The following is a 19,151-nucleotide window of genomic DNA, read 5'->3' as shown; positions in this document are numbered from 1 at the left end:
AGTGTAACACCACCTGGCAAGAAAGGAGAACGGAAGATTAAGTTTATAAGTTTAGTTGGCAGCTCATTCCTTGTTACTGTGCAACTCAGCTCATGCTTAAGAGAAACAGCAGAATTTTCCCGATTTAATGCATCTCATTCATCTCTCCTTTCACCCCAACGGCACCACGCTAAAACGTGCTTTGGAGCTCCAGCTTAGCTCCCCTTTATTAGAAACAGCTCTGTATGTTTCCCTTGGTTTCCCAACATTTGCCTGTGTTGGCACTGCACAAGATGTGGAGGCAGATTAGCACTTTTATTTGCAGGTTCCACTGCTGACGACATACGTTGATACAACTTGCTTTAGGAAGAAGAAAAACAAAAAAAGGCAAGAGAGGGGCGAAAAAGAAAAGAAGGAAACTCGGTCGGTCAGCCCCTCATAGCCCCAAGGAAGTAAGGGATGCCCCTCCAGCCAATCAGCGTCCGCCGCTCAGCGGACCAGGGGGCGTGACCATCGCAGGGGGCGGGGAGGCGTTGACGGGCAGCACGTGACGCGCGGGAAAAGCTCCCGCAGAGCAGCCGGGGGGCGTATAGGAAGGCGGAGCGGGACGGACCGCGTCACCTCGCAGGCAGGGGGCGGGGCCGGGGCCGGCTCCCTGGGGTGCCGCCCACGTGACGCGGCGGCGCTCGGAGGGTGCGCGGCGGCGGGCGGGAGCGGTTCGGGTAGAGGGGAAGCGCCGACGGGCGGGAGTTGCCGTTCCTCGCTGTGCCGCCGCCATGGGCCGGAGAACCGCGCTGCCGCTGGCCGTCCTTTGCCTCGCTTCAGCGCTCTGCGGGCTGGCGGTTGAGAGCAGTTGGATGCAAGCGCGTAGCGACGATACCGCCGCGGCGGCCGTGGGTGAGTGCCCCGCGCCCTTTCCTCTCGCCCCCCCTTCTCTCCCCCCCGCCCCCCCTAGCCCTTCCGACGGGGCAGCCCTTCCTTCCCTGCCCCCGCCTTCCCCTGGCGCGCCGCCTCAACGGCGGCTCGCTGCACGGAGCGTCCGGCGGAGCGGCCCGTTAGCGGGGTTGCGGCTGAGTCACGGAGGCGGCGGCGGCTCCTCTCCGGGAAGTCGGCGCTGGCCGGGCTGCGGGCGGTGCTGACGTCACCGGGGCCGCGCTCCCGCCGCCGCTCCGTGTGCTCGGCGGAGGCCGCCGGGTAGAGCGGAGGTCGCGGTCCCCGCGGTGCGGCGGGAGGGGGCGGTGTGAGCCCGAGCTGTGCTGCACGCAGCCTGCAGCGGGAAGAGAGGGTCGTCGCCTCGCCCGCTCCCGGGCTCGGAGTTCGCTGTTTCCCCGCAGTTCGTTCACAGTTTGAATAACTCAGCTGGCAGTCCGCTCTTGAAACCTTTAATTAAAAAAAAAAAAAAAAAAAAAAAAAAAAAAGACTGTCGATCCCATAGTTTAGAAAATGCGTTACTCCCCCGTGTGAGTCTGGCACGGAAGGGAAACTGAAAGCTTGTGCCAGCCGGCTGTGCTGCATGGCCTGCCTACGCGTGAGGGCTTCCCAGGGGCCAGCTCTGTCGGAATGGGTGCTGCCTCACTGCCCACTGCCCAGAACTACAAGTGAATTTAATTATTTTCTTTCCCTGAAATCCGCTATTAAGGAATAGTCATATCGCTGTTGAAGTGGTTCTAGTGCTATCTGTCTAAAGAGAACGAGGCAAGACTATTGTGTACCTTGCTGGTAGGAATTGGCAAAGGTCTTTTTGTATCTGCTCTCAGGAAATGGTAAGTAAATAGCACAAGCGTTTCTAGTCTGATCCTGCCATACCCAACAAGGGCAGCTGTATCCAGGCACAATTCCAGTTACCAGAATACTGAATTAGAGAGCTGCTATCTTGATTGCCAAAAATCTGTGATTAGCCAAATTCCCTTTGCTGCGGAGCAGGATGGAGAAAAGCAAAGGGTTACCCATGGGTTTGCAGAGCGGATAGTATTATATTCAACGAGTTGGAGACTGCAGTGGTTTTGGGGTTGCTTTTTTCTTTTCTGAGTATGATGACTGTGACTAAGTCTTAATCAAAACTAATGTATTGAAATTGGAGATTGGGGACAGAGTTGATTTGTTCCAGATACTGGCTGTGTTGACACTGTGGTTTTAAGGCTACAGTGTTGGGCTGAGATTGACATAAAAACGCAGCTGGACTGGTTGGGTGGCTGGCTTCTACTGTGATCAAAGCACGGATAGTCTGACTTCTGCCTGCCTTTATATGCATTTGTGCATGATGTCCTTTAAGCTCTCGTCTTTATTTCCCTTCTGCTGCTTGTTTTTTTAGTAGCCAGCTGTATTACTTAACGGAGAAACACAATCAAAAGGAACCAAGCTCCTCATCTGAGCCTTTAATAAGTTTCTGCAATATAAATTCAGTGGCTTTGGTAATTTCATTAGTTGCATATTTTTGTCCAAATTCACTGTTGTTAGGTTACTTGAGACATAATCTTGATGTATATGTGAGGTCTGGTTTTGGGCTATCAGTAGTGCTGTGAGGGGAAATAGAAATGCTTTTAACAAGGTACAAACTAACTTTTAGGAGCAGTTGGCTCAATGTGAAAGATCGTGCCTTAAACTGGGAGATCTATAGATGAGAATTTACACCTCTAAGAACTGTTTCCATGAGCTCGCTTGCTCTTCTTACAGGGTTTGTTTTGTCCTAATCAGTGTATCTGTTTTCTTTTTTTCTTGGGCTTTTTTTTTTCCCCAGACATCTGTGGAAACATTTCTACGTGTAGTTCGTGTATTGGTAATGAGACACATGAAACAGGCTGCGAGTGGATCAGATGTAATGGTAAGGAGGACTGTGCAGTGCAGATCCTTTAACCCAACTAGATCTCATGTATTTATGTTAACATTCACTACTGCAAATAGATTGTTCTGTTTGATAACCTAAGAGAGCATTAACTCATAACTTGCATCTGTTGCTGAGCAGATTTGAAGTTCTTAGGTGGAGACACCTGAAAATGTTCAAAATAAATCCTAGATTTGTAAGGCTTCTGATTTAAGTCTGTGCTGTTGATTAGCTAATGTTTTCCAGATGGTTCAGAATAGAGCAAAGTACCTGTTTGTGCTTGCTCTGAAGGAGTCGAGTGGATTCTGAGAGGCAGGTGCGTCCTGATGCTGCAGGCTGCAGTCCTTTTGAGGTTATCATAGAATCATAGAATGAATCATAGAATCATAGAATGGCCTGGGTTGAGAAGGACCACAATTGTCCAGTTTCAACCCCCCCTGCTGTGTGCCAGGTCACCAACCAGCAGACCAGGCCGCCCAGAGCCACGTCCAGCCTGGCCTTGAATGCCTCCAGGGATGGGGCATCCACAACCTCCTTGGGCATGCCATATACCTGATCACAGCCACTACTCTGGAATTGAGAAGGAACCCATTAAATGAGATTAGTCTTAACTAAGTATTGTTCCTAAAACTATGAATTGCATCCCACTGAAAGGGGTGTGATAGAGCCCCCAAAATGTAAAGCATTAGCTGGCTTCATTCAGAGCTTTCTTTTCCCTATTATAGGGAAGATGGTTATAAATACATTTAAGTGACCTCTGGTGCTCTCTTGATGAATTGACAAAGCTGCTGTTGACAATGTCGCATGAGGACCACAGCTTTTCTAAGGAGAATCATTCGTACTTTTAAAATGAGGTGGATATAGACCAAGTGATTTGAGTAGAGAATGGCTTGACTGCAATAATAGTAATGTAGATAGGTAGTATATGAAAGCCAAACTGGTTCAGGACTGATGAAAAGAATTCTGGATGTTGCTTGTCCAGCAGAGGCGTTTTTACAGGAAGATGCTGTTACAAATCCTACGTACGTTGTCTGACCAGCAGGCACACATGCAGCTCTCTCAGCTGGGTTAAGTAAATTCTTTGAGGAAAGGATGAAATCCAAGGCAAGGCAGAGAAGCACCCAGGTGGCAAATAAGCAACTGATGTCTCAGTATCAAGGATCTATTGGAGAGCTGGGGCTATGTTTTTCACTGCATGTAGAATTCCTCAGACAGTAAGGATTTATGCTGTTCCTGCAGATAGGAAATATTTAACTTACTGTCACAAATATTAGAAAAACTGACTAATTTTATAGGCCTTAAAGGAAAAGTACCAAGCTATTCTGTTAGAGAAAAATAGTGTTTAACCAAGAAGTATATTGCTTAAATGTGACAGATCCGCTGTAGTGAAAAAATATGAACCTCCATAATTTTTAATCATTAATGTAATAGTGAGGTCGTGTACATGGAAGTGGTTTTAATGTTATCCTGGCTAGAAGATGCTGTTTGGTTTATCCTGAGAACAATTTATTAGCATTTAAGAACAATCTCTAAATGCTTTTTTCTTAATTGTGCTGATTTAAATACTCTCGTTTTTACAGATTCGCAAATGTGTGTAAATGGAACAGAAACAACTTCTGAAGCGTATAAGAACTGTACAATTGAAAAACAATGTTCAAGTGAGTATTTAAACGCTATGGAGCCAAATATCTGAAGTATAACAAGTCTCATTTGCACCTCCTTAATTTGTTGAGCTTTAATGCCTTCTACGATTTACATATGATTGTACAAGTGTGTAAGTAAGCCCTTTGCTTCCAGCTTAAACCTGTGATATGATATTAAAATGCACAGTGTTATTGTTCATTCAGTAACTGCTGTTGCTTCAAGAAGCTTGACGTATTTGAGTAGACAAGTCTGTTTGCCTACTTACTGCCTTGGTTTCTTAGGCTGAAATTTTCTGTTAGGCATATTGCCTTGCCTATTTGGAAGTACTTTAAAGATGTTAAGGAACTTCTCAATCTATTTAGGAGAGTGAGCTTCATTTTAAACAAAACGTGTTTCATGTGCTGAATCAGTGCTTCATCTGAGATGTAGTAAATGGGAGGAAAAAAGGTAGCAAATCTGCTTTGTTAACTTCAGATCTTCGTGCAGTCCTGAAATGTATGGTCTGGGTTATAGAACTGCACATGGAGCCTTCATCCTGGTCACGTGTTTAGTTTTTGTGCTTTTCATTAATTTGTGCTTTCTGTGCAAAGCAGATCTGTGAAGTGTGAATGATTTAGATTAAATCTAGAAGTTTGCTTTTGTGGAATCTGCCTGATCTTTCTGAAAGCTGACAAGAAATAGATTTTAAAATAGAATATTCTGGTTTTAAGACACGGGGCAGAAAATGAAAAATTTGCAGTGCTCTTGATTAGCTCAAGAGTGCTGCTGGAAGAGGCTGGCTCACACCAATGGGGATGAAGCTTTCATGCTGCTTCTGGTGGTAGTGGCTGGTCAGAATGCTGCTGGGCTTGAACTTCTGTGTTATTTCTAAAACTGTAACAACTGCTCCTTAATCAGTGGAAAATTCCAAAGTACCAGTTTTTTCAGTGCTTTCCAAAAATAGCATGCTATTAAAATGTTTTGTTGTATACCTAAGAGTAGCATCTCTACCATCTGTTCATATTAAACCTTGTAGCGAGGCTACTGGGATGTTGCATTCAGTTTCTGCATATTCATGGGAATTTAATTGTAACCTTTAGTAGAGAATCTTGTTTGGTATCAGAAGAACCTGTATACCTCATCAGCTCTCCATTATCCAAGGTAGAAGAAAACTAGTGTACCCTGAGTAGTGTGATTTGTATGGTACAGCCTGTATCATGTTACATCTGGCCTACTTTTGTGCATGGGAGCTGGCAGTGAGCAGTGTTGCCATGGAAGCACTGGGCTGTAAGTGGGTAGGGTGATAGTAGCATCACAAAACTTTGTCCAGTAGCCGTTTCCTGCCCAGCTTCTCTTGCTGGCCTCTGCTCACATAGCCCAGTCAAGCTGGAGGAGCAATGGACCTGGACCAACTGTGACGATCCTTCTCTGTAAGTCAGCTAAAATCAGTTGGCTGTAATGTGGATGGTTGGGGAAAGTAAGATGACAGCTCTGCTCACCAATCTTTTCTCCACTCCCCAGCTAGGATTGATTCCTCCTGCTGAGTATTTCCATTTTAACAGAAGAGTTACATTAGAATCATAGAATGGCCTGGGTTGAAAAGGATCACAATGCTCATCTAGTTTCAACCTCCCTGCTACGTGCAGGGTCACCAACTACCAGACCAGGCTGCCCAGAGCCACATCCAGCCTGGCCTTGAACGCATCCAGGGATGTGGGATTAGCACTATCCATTGTTAATTGGATTTTTTTTATGAGACAGTGTCACGGTTCAGCCCTACATTTTAGGGGTTGCAATAGAAAAACATTAAGGCGGATCTCAGCTGGTCTACTTGATGCAAGTAGAACCGAAAGGAGTGCTTATTCTGGTGCATCCAAAGTGTGTCTGTAGAATCGGGCTGCTCTGGTTTTCTACTGTGCAGAATTGCTTCAAGATGCTGAAAAAAAATAATGAATTCTAAAGGCTTTTGGACATAATGGTGTTTTGGCAGGAAGTTTGCTGAGTCATGAGTGTTCACAGTGTTATCAAGCAGCAGGTTAGATGAGCTGTCCACGTGGGATTAGCTGCGATAATGCAGTGAACTGTAGAAAGTTCTTTACTAGGATTTTTACACCTATACTAGCAACAGCCATCAGAATAGACAGCTTTAGTTAAACATTCAGAGGATGACAACATCCTTGAGGATGTCCTAGTCACCGCTCCCACCTCTGGATTCAGCTGTCAAACCACTCTGATTTCTAGTTGGCCTTAGTAGGCCAACACATTCACTCACACCTCCAGTGAGGAAGGGAAGCAATACTGATTACCTAGTTGGCTACAGCATAAAACCTATGCAGTTTGCTCATGCAGTAGTGCTGTTCTCCCTTTTGGTTTGCTTTGAGGAATCTTAGTTGATGTAGTCAACAGGGATGTTGTACACAAATTTGCACCGTGAGGTTGAACACTGAACTATCTGCCTGTGACAATTTTTTTTCATCTATTCATTTCAAACATCTGTGTGGTGTTTGTAATTTCAGATCAGAACTGCAATAGTATTCAGTGTTATATGAGTCCCTAGAGCTCAGCCTACTACTATTCTCTAGTTAAAAGCTGTCGTTAATGTTTTTTTAATGCCACTTTTTATTCTTTCATAGCTCCTACATCTGTTCCTTTTTCTAATACTACTACGCTGCCTTCCAATACTACAGCATCACCTTCCAATGCTACTACGCCATCTTCCAATACCACATCTGGTTCTGTTACCACAGCTCATCTTACCACAGGTAATATGAAGAAATGTGACTCAGGGAGCCCATGAAGCGCATGTGTGAGATTGCTTAGCAAACAGCTGAGTGAGCTTGAAAATGTAGTGCCAGTCGTAATGCAGTATGCACTGCTGAGGTTGCTTCTGTTGTCCCTGGTAGAATGGCAGGAAGCTAGGACTTAGTGAATGAAAAAGAGAACGAGGGATTTTTTTTCTGCAGATCGCTGTGGTAGCGTGGCTGCTTAACATCTGAGGTATGAAATAACACAAATGATTCCAAGGCCTGCAGGAAGCGAACTGTATAAACTGTAACAGTGGAAGTGTTTTCTTCCAATATTTTCTCAGTGGTAATTGAGTTACGTTGGTCATTTCCACTAATAATGAGTTTCTGCAGATTGGCTTTTTGTTATTCTATCCAGAATCTTTTGTTCTCCCACGTGCTGTTGTCTTAACAGTGAAGTTTTAAAAATCTTATCCTTGAAAGCATCCACTGCTTCAAGTAGCTGGGAGGTAACTGGAGTTGGTGCTTGAGGGCGCTCACAACTGCTTACAGCATAAAGTGTCAGTGTACAGTGAGGTGACATTTAGCTTTGAGCAGAAGAACAAATGCTGGCACTTATCCCAGGCACATAGTGAAATACTCATTAGTTGTTAGTAACACTAATCTTGTGGGGTGGGAAAGGCCAGAGACGCGTAATTCTGTTTTGATAAACAAAGAAGTGTTATGAGACAGTCTAGCTACAGGTGAGTGTTCACACATTCCAGTGATGTCGTGGTTGTCAATGAATTTCTGGGGACAAGTGTTCAGTATCCAATATTTATCTCCTGCCTAGAGGTACTACATTTAAGTATTTATGTACGATAAACACTGTTTCTAAAGGCTAGTTATTGAAAATCCTTTGCCTTGATGCAGCTGTCTTGTTTCTTCTTCACATACCAACATTTATTTTTGTTACAAAGGTGATTTTTATTTAAGTGAAAAATCACTGATATGTGAAGAACCTTGAAATATTTGGATAACAACCATGTGGTTAGGCTATGAGCTTAAATAAATAAATCCTTCTTGCAGAAAGCTGGCTTAATGCCATGCAGCTGAACATCTGAGTTGTGTGGGGTACACTCTGAGATCAAAGCTTATTCTCACTGAAGCAAAACAAGATAAATCATTTATGTAAGAACTTGCACATTTGCAAACTTTGCTCTTGAAGCTTACTGTATGTGCACGCTGTCTGAACTTAAGTTTTCTCTCAAACAGCTCCAAACATCACCAATACCACTACGCTTGCTCCTGTATCTACAACTCCCATTACTTCAGCTGCCAAAACAACCAGTGTTCCAGGTAATGGCTATTATTAGTATAGTTGAAGCATAAGCCACTTAGACGTTTACGTTAATTGAGAAGTGTTGTCTTGAAAGATGCTTAGCTTTGTGCCTAATTTAACTTCATTGAAGTGACGTAGCAAGGTAACAGCCTGTGCAACAAGTCCAGTTGATGAGACATTTAATGTCAGAAGCACATTGGTCAGACTGTATAAACTGGCCACTTCATGATAGCGTGACTGGAAGTTGCTTGTAAAGGACTTACTTTGAAAGCTGCTCTTTTATCTCACAGTGTAATAATGGCATACCTTTATTAAAAAAAAAAAAAAGACATCTAGTGATGGTAATAGGTAACTTGTAGTATTCTATTCTAGCATCTGCCTGGAATATGCTGTTTCATGCAAAGCTATGATGAGGTGAAGCCCGTTAGAAGCAGGTTGCTTCTAGGTTCATGTGTTGCGGCGTCAGTTGGTTTCTTTACTCTGGGAATTATGCTTACAATAGAAGGAAGATGATGTGAATTCAGGCACAAAATTGGAACAAGCAGGGAAGTCTGGAAAATACATTTTCACTGACCATATACAATATTATATTTCTGTGGAAAGGAGGAAGACTTGCTCAGTACTGAGGTCCAAAGCAGTCTGGCAATAATGGCTAGTCTTTTTGCAAACATTACTTAATTAAATGACACTGCAAGTGCTGCTGCAGTTGCCAGCAGCTGCATTTAGCCATACCTTTACTTTTAATGATGTTTGGATGTTTTGTCTGAGGAATCTCAAAAAATACACGAAGCCACTGCTAAAATTGCTTAAACTGTAAGCCTTGTGAACTCTAATTGCTGTGTGTTGTTTCACAGGTACAAATGCTACTGTGACTCCTGCACCTTCTTCGCGCAAGTCTACGTTTGATGCTGCCAGTTTCATAGGTGGAATTGTCCTTGTTCTGGGTCTGCAGGCTGTTATTTTCTTTCTGTACAAATTCTGCAGGTCGAAAGACCGAAACTACCACACACTTTAGGACCTGTCACTTTATAATGGACTAGTAGCTCAATACCTGTAGTTCACTGAACCAAAATATTTTTCTGTTGCTCATGGAAGACAGCAGTTCATAATACCCTTTAAATCTCTAAAAGAAGACTTGGAAAGAATATTTTTGCAACATTATACTTGGCAAGAGGTAATGTGAATCTCTCCAGCAGGTTTACTTGCAATATTCTGCATGGGTTCTAATGGCTGTCTTTTCTTTAGTGGCTGCTGCTGTGGGACTTTTTTTGATATGCCAAATGTAGATATTTGGAGATTCATATTCAGTGGCAACACTGTCTTGAGTAGATAATCTCATGACTTATTGTAAAGGCTAATTTAATCAACATTTGATAAAAGTATCCCTTCAGTTTTATCAAGAAGTGAATTATTGGTGACTGACTTCAGGGAGTGAAATACCATTTGTACTAGCTTGTAACTCGCACAGTGTGCTGCTAGAAAGGTGAGCAAAATTGTAGAAGTAGATAATGTCTTAGTGGAATCAAAAAACCCATACAGATACTTTTTTTTTTTTTTTTTTACACAGGAAAAAAAAGATTGCTAGATAAAATACTGCATTCCAAACTGAAATCCTGCATCCTTTCTAACTAATGCTGAAGGTGGAGAGGATGTATATGGGATAATTCTCATAAAGAGGAAATGAAAATCAGTGCCTTAAATGACTGAAAATTAGTACGCTGCAAAAGCGTCCCACCTATCTCAAAGATAAGTCAATATTTAGGTACTAGCTTTATATAGGAGAACAGAAACTTGAGTATGTGTGATTGAGCATTCCAGTTTCAGAATCTTTACACTGAATAACTGGCCCTTATTGACTGTTTTTGAGGGTGAGGGAGCATGGTACAGTAATATTCAGCTACAGGCTAGCTTTAAGTTGTTTACCTTTTTTGTTCTAACATGCAAAGGCCAACCATAAAACTGAAGTGATAAAGTTCAAGATACTGTTCACTCCCTGTTTAAAAAGGCAACCATTTGTATTTATACTTGAACTAGTGTTTAGGGAAATCCTGACTTTTTTTCTTAAGCTTACTTGTTAAAATTTCATTTCAATTCTTTTTAACCTTTGTGTGTGTCTGCTTGCTGCAGGAGCTATTCAAAGTAATCAGAGAATCTGCTGATTTGATTTGAGTCAGGATTGCTGTCCTGGTACTGCCAGGACTGTTTCTTTTTCCCCAGCCTCATTCGTGCTATCAGTTTTGTATGACCTTGCAGTGAACTGGTTAAGGAAATCTATTCAGCCAAATGCTATCTCTTTTTTTTTTTTCTTTTTTTTTTTTAAACTTGGCTGGATCACCCCTGTGATCTGAGAGTAAGCAAAAGGTATGTCATTGCCAAACACCTTCAAGAATAAGCCCACAGGAAAAACTGAAGTACAGATAAAATGAAGCAGTGGGTATAGCACATGATGGTAGCTTTTGATTATACCCCTTGATCATCAGAGTGATCTGTAATACTGTCTTACTAGCTCTGATCTGACTAGAATTTGGCACCAATGCAATGAAAGGACAACATTAATGCAGGTAACCGTCATGGTAGTGTAGCTTAGATATTGAATAAATTGTTTGCAAATTACTGAAGTGCACAATTGCTTTTTGGTGTTCTTCTAGTTCAAATGACATTATTGTGCTGCGTAGAAAAACTCAAATTACTATCAGAATACAAAATTTATTCACAAGTACTGTATCTTCGAGTTCATGAGCTTGTGGTTTTCTAAACAAAACTAAGACAATCAGCTCAGGTTCTTTAAAACAGAAGTGAGCAGCCAGCTTCCAGCAACAGCGTGTGGGTTAGATGGTATAACCTTGGCCTTATTGTGAAATCATTTAATCTGCCCTTTCCCTATCTCAGAACTATTTTATTACATGTTTAAAAAGATATCCATGAGCTTGTATTCTGTGCTTTGAAGTGAGCCAAATACTCTCCTACAGCGTGACAATTCTCAGCTCAGCAAAGCAAACTGTATTTCTAGTACATACATATATGTTTGGCCTCCAAGGGCTATCTTTTGGGAAAACTTGCAGAAAAATGCTAGAGAACACTTCATAGCATGGAAGACTTTGCTGCAAAAGCATTGCTCTGTAAAATGTTGTTAAAATGCTTATTCATGAGCTATGCTAATTCTGATTTAAGTTGTAAAGTATGTTGGTAAAACAAACTAAAATAATTTTTCAAGTGCCTTAAAATTGCTTAATCTTTATGCCTCAAATTTTATTTAAAAGGGTAGAATGAATACCTTGCCTTAGTTACTAAAGTTTTCTTGGTGCCAGCAATTGCTACTTTCCAATACTTTAGGAAACCCAGGGTTTTTGATGTGTACAGATGCCAGTCTCAAAAACTCAAGCTTGTACTGCATCAATTCAGTTGCGTACTGGAAGGCCTGCACTGCACGTTGGTTGCTCATTAGCCTTGCCAACAAGATGTAATCCACAGTTGATAGAGTTGTGGCTTCAGCTTTTCTCGTTCAGTTGTCTGGGGGAGGGAAGGCTGGATTATACATCGTCACCGTGTGCTTGGCTGTCTCACTATAGAAATGAATTGCTCCTCTGTGAAACTGCAGTATCAGCTAATCTGTGCTGTGTACTAGCAAATAACCTGAAATAATAACTTGCAGTTTTTTCTCAGCCTTGTGTTTTGAAGTGGAAGGTAGCTCATAGATCTGTAGTTGCATTTGCCCCTGAATCGGTTTTAGGCACTGAACTGTAGTGACTCTTCAAGTTGCCTGGCTTTTTCTTGAAGCCAGTTGTGCAAATAGCAAGCTGTTAGCTTATGAATGTTCTTTGCAAGTGTTGCTGTAAAAGTTTGTTCTGTCTTCAGTGGAAGAAAACTGAAACAGTTGTAATCACAAAACCAAATTGATAAATAAAATCTGTTGAATGGAATTTTACTTGTAAACTTTCTTTCATGTGAGCATGACTGTCTGCCAAGTTTCTGGAGATAAGAGCTGTTTTCTGTGGCAGTTCAACACCGAGGAAAGCAGGGGAGTGAAAAGTTTGACAAGTTAATCTAACTCTCTGAAATAGTTTTAAGTTAGCACTTGGTGTGTACAAAATATAAATTCAGATTTAGAATGGTCTTCACAATATATTTTCATTTTAGGTCATGTTTTCTATGTTAGGTGAAACATTTCCTTGCCTTAAAGCCAAAGCACAGCCTTGTGATTATTACTTGTTCCATTTGTGGCAACCTGCAAGTCTGATGCCTAATGCTCCACTTTCCCATAGCTATAATACTTGTTGGCCTGTAAGGTCGAGAGGGGCTGTGTTGTGTGGCACCAGGCAAGCTGTTAATAATGATCCTCTACATCATAGCATTCGTTTGTGTTAAGATCCCTAGTTTTCATAAAAACAAAAGGCATTGCTCTGGACTTTCTCTCTTAATTACATACACAAAGACAAGTATTTGCCAGGAAATAATTGTCAGAGTATGCTTGAAAAAGAGAACTGAGAGCATGCAATTATGTAGTAACACTGACTAAAACTGAACAGCTCTGAGTGAACTAACCTCGGTAGTTTCACACCATGATTTTGATGGTTTTGAGAGTTGTGAATGTGTCACAAGGGTAGTACTGGCATAATTCAGTCTGTTGTGAGAAGTCTTCCAAAACTGAAGTACTTGTGCTTCTGGAAAAGCTGTGTGGAAATGAAGTAAACCTGGAGTTCCCCAGTGGGTTTAAAATTCTGCCTTCCAGAGAATCATCCATTACATCGTGCAGTCGGGGACTGTATTACATTTTTGTTACAATGCAGCAGTGAAAGCTTATGTGGGATTGTTTTTCTGTATAGCACCTGCCTTACTGCTTTTCTTGGAGGGAGCTTTACTCCAGACAGAGCATTCATTGAAAATGCATCTTTGAATCACCTTTAAATGTTGTTCTATTGAGTTCCAAAAGAAGTATTTTCTCAAGATACTAAAATTGTCCTGGGACATCTCTTTCCTTTTTACCACTACAGAGGTATGTAAGTGCTTCTTACTGGGCATAGTGTTCTAAATTGGCTTCTGGTTCTTGGGATGGGCTACAATCGCACTTGATAGCTTCTTTAGCAATGTTTGACTGTAGATAATTCTCAGTCCCCTTTTTATTTTAAGGCTTTAGAAAGCACATGTATTATTTGTAACTGCTTCCACAGTATTCTGATTGCTCTGTGACTAGTTCTAATGCAGCGCTGTAGTGGCATGCTTGAATGAAATAAGAAGGCTCTCTTCAGTGTTCGTGAAGAATGTCAGCCTTATTCTAGGAATACTCTCTATATACTGCAAGGTTTCTAACAAAAGTTAGATTTATTTTTTTTTAATTAGTGTTTAAACCAATGCAATGCTGTTAAGGGTTGCCAGAATTCTCGTTCTAGGTCTTGGTTATTTAGAAATGAGTAATAAGATGTCCAGTTACTCATATCCACAAGCATCCAGCTTCTAGATTCTGAAAAGCACATAGGTTTGAATAGTAGCTCATCATCAAAAGTTGCAGTACAGTTTGACACATCTATGAAAAACAAACAGCTCTGACTCTTTTATTGGCTAGTTTATAAAAGCAAGCATTTTTGATGTGCAAGAGAATTGCAGATAATGATGTATTATCTACGCAGTTTTCTCTTTTTTAATTCTAGTAGTACAGCACTGTGCAAGGAGCTGTTCTTCCCTTTTCTAGGGGGAAGAGGGAGAAGATTCTAGGAAGGTAGAGATGCTGACATTTCTGATGATTCATTTTTAAACATTAAAGATTCACTCTAAGGCAGCAACCTCTGGGAGTAAAAGCAGTCAGCAGACAGGATGTGGTGTTTTAAGGGTTGCAATAGGCAAGCAGTTTAAAAAATAATAATATAAAACGCCTAACATCAACAGTTTTGCTCTGAGAACTTAGCTATGCTTTGCACTGCCATGTTCCAAGGCTACTGCAATAAAAGGAAGCATTTTAGTTTTGACTGATATCTTCATTGAGCTACACTGCCTGAGAAGATAGAACAGGTAATGCTGCTCTTGCTTGGAAGGATGACCACTCAATACCTGAAGCAGATCAGTGGATTAACTGACCACAGCTGGTACTGATGCTGCATCTAAATATATGGCATTGAATCAGCAAGTTTGCAGATGACACCAAGCTGAGCAGTGCAGTCAATTCATTGGAAGGAGGGGAAGCCATCCAGAAGGACCTGGACAGGCTGAAGAAGTGGGCCTATGAAAACCTAATGAGATTCAATAAGTACTTGGGTTGGGGCAATCCCAAGTATTTATACAAACTGGGGGAAGATGTCCTTGAGAGCAGCCCTGGAGAAAAGGACTTGGGGGTCCTGGTGCATGAGAACCTGGACATGAGCCAGCAGTATGCACTTGCAGCCTGGAAGGCCAACTGTGTTCTGGGCTGCATTAAAAAATGGGTGGCCAGCAGGGAGAGGGAGGTGATTGTCCCCCTCTACTCAGCTCTTGTAAGGCCCTAGCTGGGAGTACTGCGTCCAGGCCTGGGGCCCCCAGCACAGGAAGGACATGGAGCTCTTGGAGAAGATCCAGAGGAGGGCCACTAAGATGATCGGAGGGCTGGAGCAGCTCTCCTGTGAGGAAAGATTGAGGGAACTGGGATTGTTTAGCTTGGAGAAGAGAAGGCTCCTGGGAGACCTAATTGTGGCCTTCCAGTACTTGAATGGAGTGTATAAACAGGAGGGGGAATGGCTGTTTACGAGGGTGGATAGTGATAGCACAAGGGGGAATGGTTTTAAACTGAAACAGGAGCTTTAGGTTAGATATTAGGAGGAAGTTTTTCACACAGAGGGTGGTGACCTAAGGAGGCTGTGGATGCCCCATCCCTGGAGGCATTCAAGGCCAGGCTGGATGTGGCTCTAGGCAGCCTGGTCTGGTGGTTGGCCATTCTATGGTATTGAAGTATATGTGCACAGCACTGGGGAGCTGCTGCCTCCCTTTGATTTGTGTATAAATTGTACTTCTCTTTAACACTGCCAACTTAGCAGTAATTTCTAAAATGCCCTGGGGTGACTAAAAATACAACTAGGTTTACTTCCAGACCAGCCTGTGTTCCTGTAGCTGTGCGAAGACAGTAGGAAGAGATTTTTCATTGAGGTGTGGCAACAGCCTATCTGCCATACTCTGCTTCCATCTGCTAGGTACCTGAAAGCATAAGCAACACAGAAGAGTCACCAACCACGGCATGGTACCCCAGGCTGGGGGGAGTTTCCTGGACTGCTAAATGCTGCCACCCCCCAAGTCCCTCCATTTTTCAACAGTATGAAAAATCAAGTGGAAATGTTTTCCTTTTTTGCTAGTCATACACAGTGGTCACCTTGTCTTTGAAGACAATTCTGGGAAGGGATGGCTGAAACCTGCCTGGGTATACATGCAAGCCACAGCTTGCAAAGTAGCAAATGAGTTACTTGTTTTGCAACCCTATCAGACTGTTAACCACCAACATCAGTGATGCTTACTGTCTTCGGTCTTTGAGTGTTTCTTCTTTTAACGGTGCTGTTTCTTGGATCAGGATTCAAAGGCTCCTGCTTATAATCCTCAAGCTGAGCGAATGCTGCAGTCTTATTATTCCGGACCTGAGCTGCAGAACCTGGAGTGTTATTGACAACACAGTTAAAGTGGAATTTGAATTGAATAAATTCCAAGGCTGTTGTTTCTGATGTCTAGCAAAATGAAAAACACTCAGGCTAGTACTAACAGTAGCACACTTCTTAGTCTGGAAAAAGTGGTTTGTATATGATATTCACACAAGGCAGAACAAAAATTATTTGCAGTGTTTTTGTGTATCAGCTCACCCGAAGCCCTTCTCTTTCATAGTAATGAGAGTATGAACACTTATACCCCCAGTAGTAGATGGGTTAATGAAGCAGGAAATTCTTGCTGCCTCATCGTGTACATCTACTCTCCTTGCAACTCTGGCTTTTGTGGTACTGTTCAAAGTTAGGATGAAAAGATGCAGGAGTGGAGTAGTTTATAATATATTCCCTGGCAAATTCTAAATTTCTAAAATTCTTTCAGGCTTCTCAAAAGCAGAGGTGCAGCCACTTAATGCTACCCCTTCAGACAATATAAAAAGAACCCTGAATCAAATGCTGTGGTTGCCATTATGCCTAATATCAACTAACAGCCTGATACCTGAGTACAGCTTGGGGTAGTTCCTAGAGGTAATTTGCCCCATTAAAAAAAAACAAAACAAAACAAAAAACCTTTGCCTTTTCAATCAAAAAGAGCTATTGCAAGTTCTGTAGGACTGAGGACGGTTAGTGTTACTCAGATTAATAGCAAAGGAATAGAACTGTATTACTCAGATAAATACAAAAGACAGATTTTTACATAGAAACCACATACACATGTGTGCATTAATTAGTGATACCTCCCTGTGCTTTAGTTCTGCAGAATTGGTTCATATAGTGTCTTAGCAGTGTGATAAGGAACATTTCTCAGTTTTCTCAGGCAGGAATAACTAACATCTTCCCTTCCTGCAGAAGGAAACAATAACTGAATTTGTGGTACTTTATTCTTCATGGCATAGAAATTCACCTTGAAAGCTTGTTGTTGTTGTTCTTATTTATTTATTTGGTGTGGAATTTAGGGATTGCCCATCTGCATGAATTAGTCAAACTGAAGGGCCAGCAGGATTTTGCTACCATGGAGAAAAGCAGCCAGTTCAGGCAGGTAGGAATAAAAATCCTTAATCACTGTTCTAAGGTACTTGAATTATGTAAGCACTGTAAAAAACAAAAACAAAGAAGAAAAGAAACAGCAGAGAAGAACAATTTCTGGAAAAGCTTTAAGTTCCAAATTAAGACAGTTAAGATCAGAAAAATTCTCACTGCTGTTTTGAGCTCCTCTAGAGACACTTAGAATCATAGTCATGCATCTCCTTGAATTACCAGTTTGGCTGCTCCTCACGATGTGTAAGCAAGCTGTTAGAAGACTAGAGCCACTAATGAAGCCAATTTCCTACCACTCGAGATCCTTGGTTTTCTAACTGTCTCCTCCCTTGAATGTAGCCCCACTCAGATTTCCCATGATATTCTTACAGTGCAAAAGATGACGTGAGCTGTGGTTGAAAACTATTAATGTGGGACTCAGTGTTTCTTGTGCTGCTTGAGCAGCTGCAGTGAAAAAAGGCATGTGGCTTTTGAGTTCCGGCTTTTCCTCAAGATTATTTTAGGCCTTTCTCTTCCACCTATACACTTTCGATATGGACTAAGGCTTCTCTTTCAGAACTTGGCTGAAGTTGCCAATTGGTTCAAAGGTTAAGGAGGGATCCAGGAAGGTGGCACATAGCCCATAAGACTTACTGCCCTGAGAAAGCAGGTTGCAACATACAATCTATCTTTACCTGCAGTCACGTTCCTCTGGGAAACTGCAGCTTCCAGGTCATAAACTTGACACGGCACTTCATCAATGTTCTGGAAGGCCTCCAGGTTTAAGCTGAACTCTTGGGTTAACTGGCTTCTTATCTGAAAGATGGTAAAAGGATTAATGGCAGCAACAAAAATTCATCATCTAACAACTCTAGCTCACATCAGGGGCCTAGATTTAAAGGAAGGGATGTTGATGCCCTGTGAGCTCTTGTGAATGAGAGGCCATTGCTTCCATGATTACAGTTTTGCTAAACATATCTGTGAACCCCCTGAAAGCATAATACAACAGAAACAAGGCAAATTGCCACTTTGGTTATTGTTTAATAAGAAGGCATCGCAGGAGGAAAGCAAAAACAATACAGAGAACTTTTCTTACTGCTCTCTGTGTATAGCCCTCCCTCCAATTCCAGGGCAGACTTGTGTGAAAAAAAGCAAGTGCCTTTTGCTCATCTCTCTGGAAGACTGCATAGTTTGATAACCAAATTTAAATATAGAGCTTATGGGTGTCAATGATCGTGTAGGTGCTGCCTGAGGCTGCTGTGTGGTAATAAAACCCTCCCTGCTGCATTGCTGTTGTCCTTTATGCTCTCCTTGAAGCTAATCCAGCTGTTGGCACCTCTATTTTCTTCATGGATTATTTTGTAAGCACAGGAAAACAGTTCAGGGCCCCATCATGGACTGAAAACAAATCTGTGGCCTCATGTCCACAGCCACTACTTTGGCAGAAGTCTTACTGCCATATGATTTTGCTCAGAGAATGTGCCAGCAGCATGAGGAATTATTCCCAGCAGAATAGCGTTTGTCATTCTGACTCTTTCTGCAGAATGAACAGTCAATGCTTTCACCTTGATGCCTCAGGAGACTGAAGACAGAATGCATTTGCTTGGCTTGCAGGAGAGGCATTCAGGTACATTACTAAGTTTTTTCTCTCTAGATCAAAAACACGAGGGCTAGCAGTCTTCAGTGGCTGCAGAGTTGTCAATTAGGAGATTGATTCCACTAATTAAAGTCTAATCAAGTGGTTACCAAACTTTTGTTTTGTAGACTACACTACAAAAGAAACACTGCATTTTTCACAGCAAAAGGATCCACTCTACCAGTTGTGCTATCTCTACAGTTCTTTTTACAGGGGGATACTCTTAAAGTGGACCTTGTTACTCAATTATACTAAATTCAGGATTAGCAACGCAGTAACCAACTTATCAGTACCCAATATATCAGTTTGGTACCATGGCATGAGTTCAGTTAAGACTCGTGCCATTTCTGTGGCCAGACTGAGT

The 19,151-nt window shown here is 42.1% G+C and overlaps 2 protein-coding genes across 5 annotated transcripts in view; one reads left to right on the top strand and one right to left on the bottom strand.

Moving 5' to 3' along the window:
• The first annotated feature begins 613 nt into the window (after positions 1-613).
• CD164 (CD164 molecule) lies at positions 614-10,045 on the top strand. Its single transcript, XM_048937649.1, has 6 exons — positions 614-876; positions 2,717-2,800; positions 4,381-4,458; positions 7,057-7,185; positions 8,422-8,505; positions 9,343-10,045. The coding sequence occupies exons 1-6, from the start codon at positions 756-758 to the stop codon at positions 9,501-9,503; spliced, it is 657 nt and encodes a 218-aa protein (XP_048793606.1). The 5' UTR covers positions 614-755; the 3' UTR covers positions 9,504-10,045.
• A 732-nt stretch (positions 10,046-10,777) lies between these two features.
• LOC125689888 (uncharacterized) overlaps positions 10,778-19,151 on the bottom strand; it is a 91,016-nt gene continuing 82,642 nt past the window's right edge. For all 4 annotated transcript variants that reach the window (XM_048937620.1, XM_048937621.1, XM_048937622.1 and 1 more), the window contains 3 exons: positions 17,847-17,967; positions 15,958-16,088; positions 10,778-15,643 (listed from right to left, as the gene is read on the bottom strand). In XM_048937620.1, the coding sequence (XP_048793577.1) occupies positions 15,530-15,643; positions 15,958-16,088; positions 17,847-17,967 (366 nt within the window). In that variant the 3' untranslated portion in view covers positions 10,778-15,529. The remainder of the gene's footprint in view (positions 15,644-15,957; positions 16,089-17,846; positions 17,968-19,151) is intronic.

This window comes from Lagopus muta, chromosome 2 (assembly GCF_023343835.1).
Source record: "Lagopus muta isolate bLagMut1 chromosome 2, bLagMut1 primary, whole genome shotgun sequence".
Lineage (NCBI taxonomy): Eukaryota > Metazoa > Chordata > Aves > Galliformes > Phasianidae > Lagopus > Lagopus muta.
This window is presented reverse-complemented; position numbering and strand designations above follow the sequence as displayed.

What these genes read in the sequence shown, in the direction of transcription:
- CD164 (XM_048937649.1), top strand. Translation starts at nt 756, where the DNA reads ATGGGCCGGAGAACCGCGCTGCCGCTGGCCGTCCTTTGCCTCGCTTCA. An exon ending in CGAGTGGATCAGATGTAATG is followed by an intron (nt 2,801 to 4,380) that starts GTAAGGAGGACT and finishes TCGTTTTTACAG; the next exon opens with ATTCGCAAATGTGTGTAAAT. An exon ending in CACAGCTCATCTTACCACAG is followed by an intron (nt 7,186 to 8,421) that starts GTAATATGAAGA and finishes TCTCTCAAACAG; the next exon opens with CTCCAAACATCACCAATACC.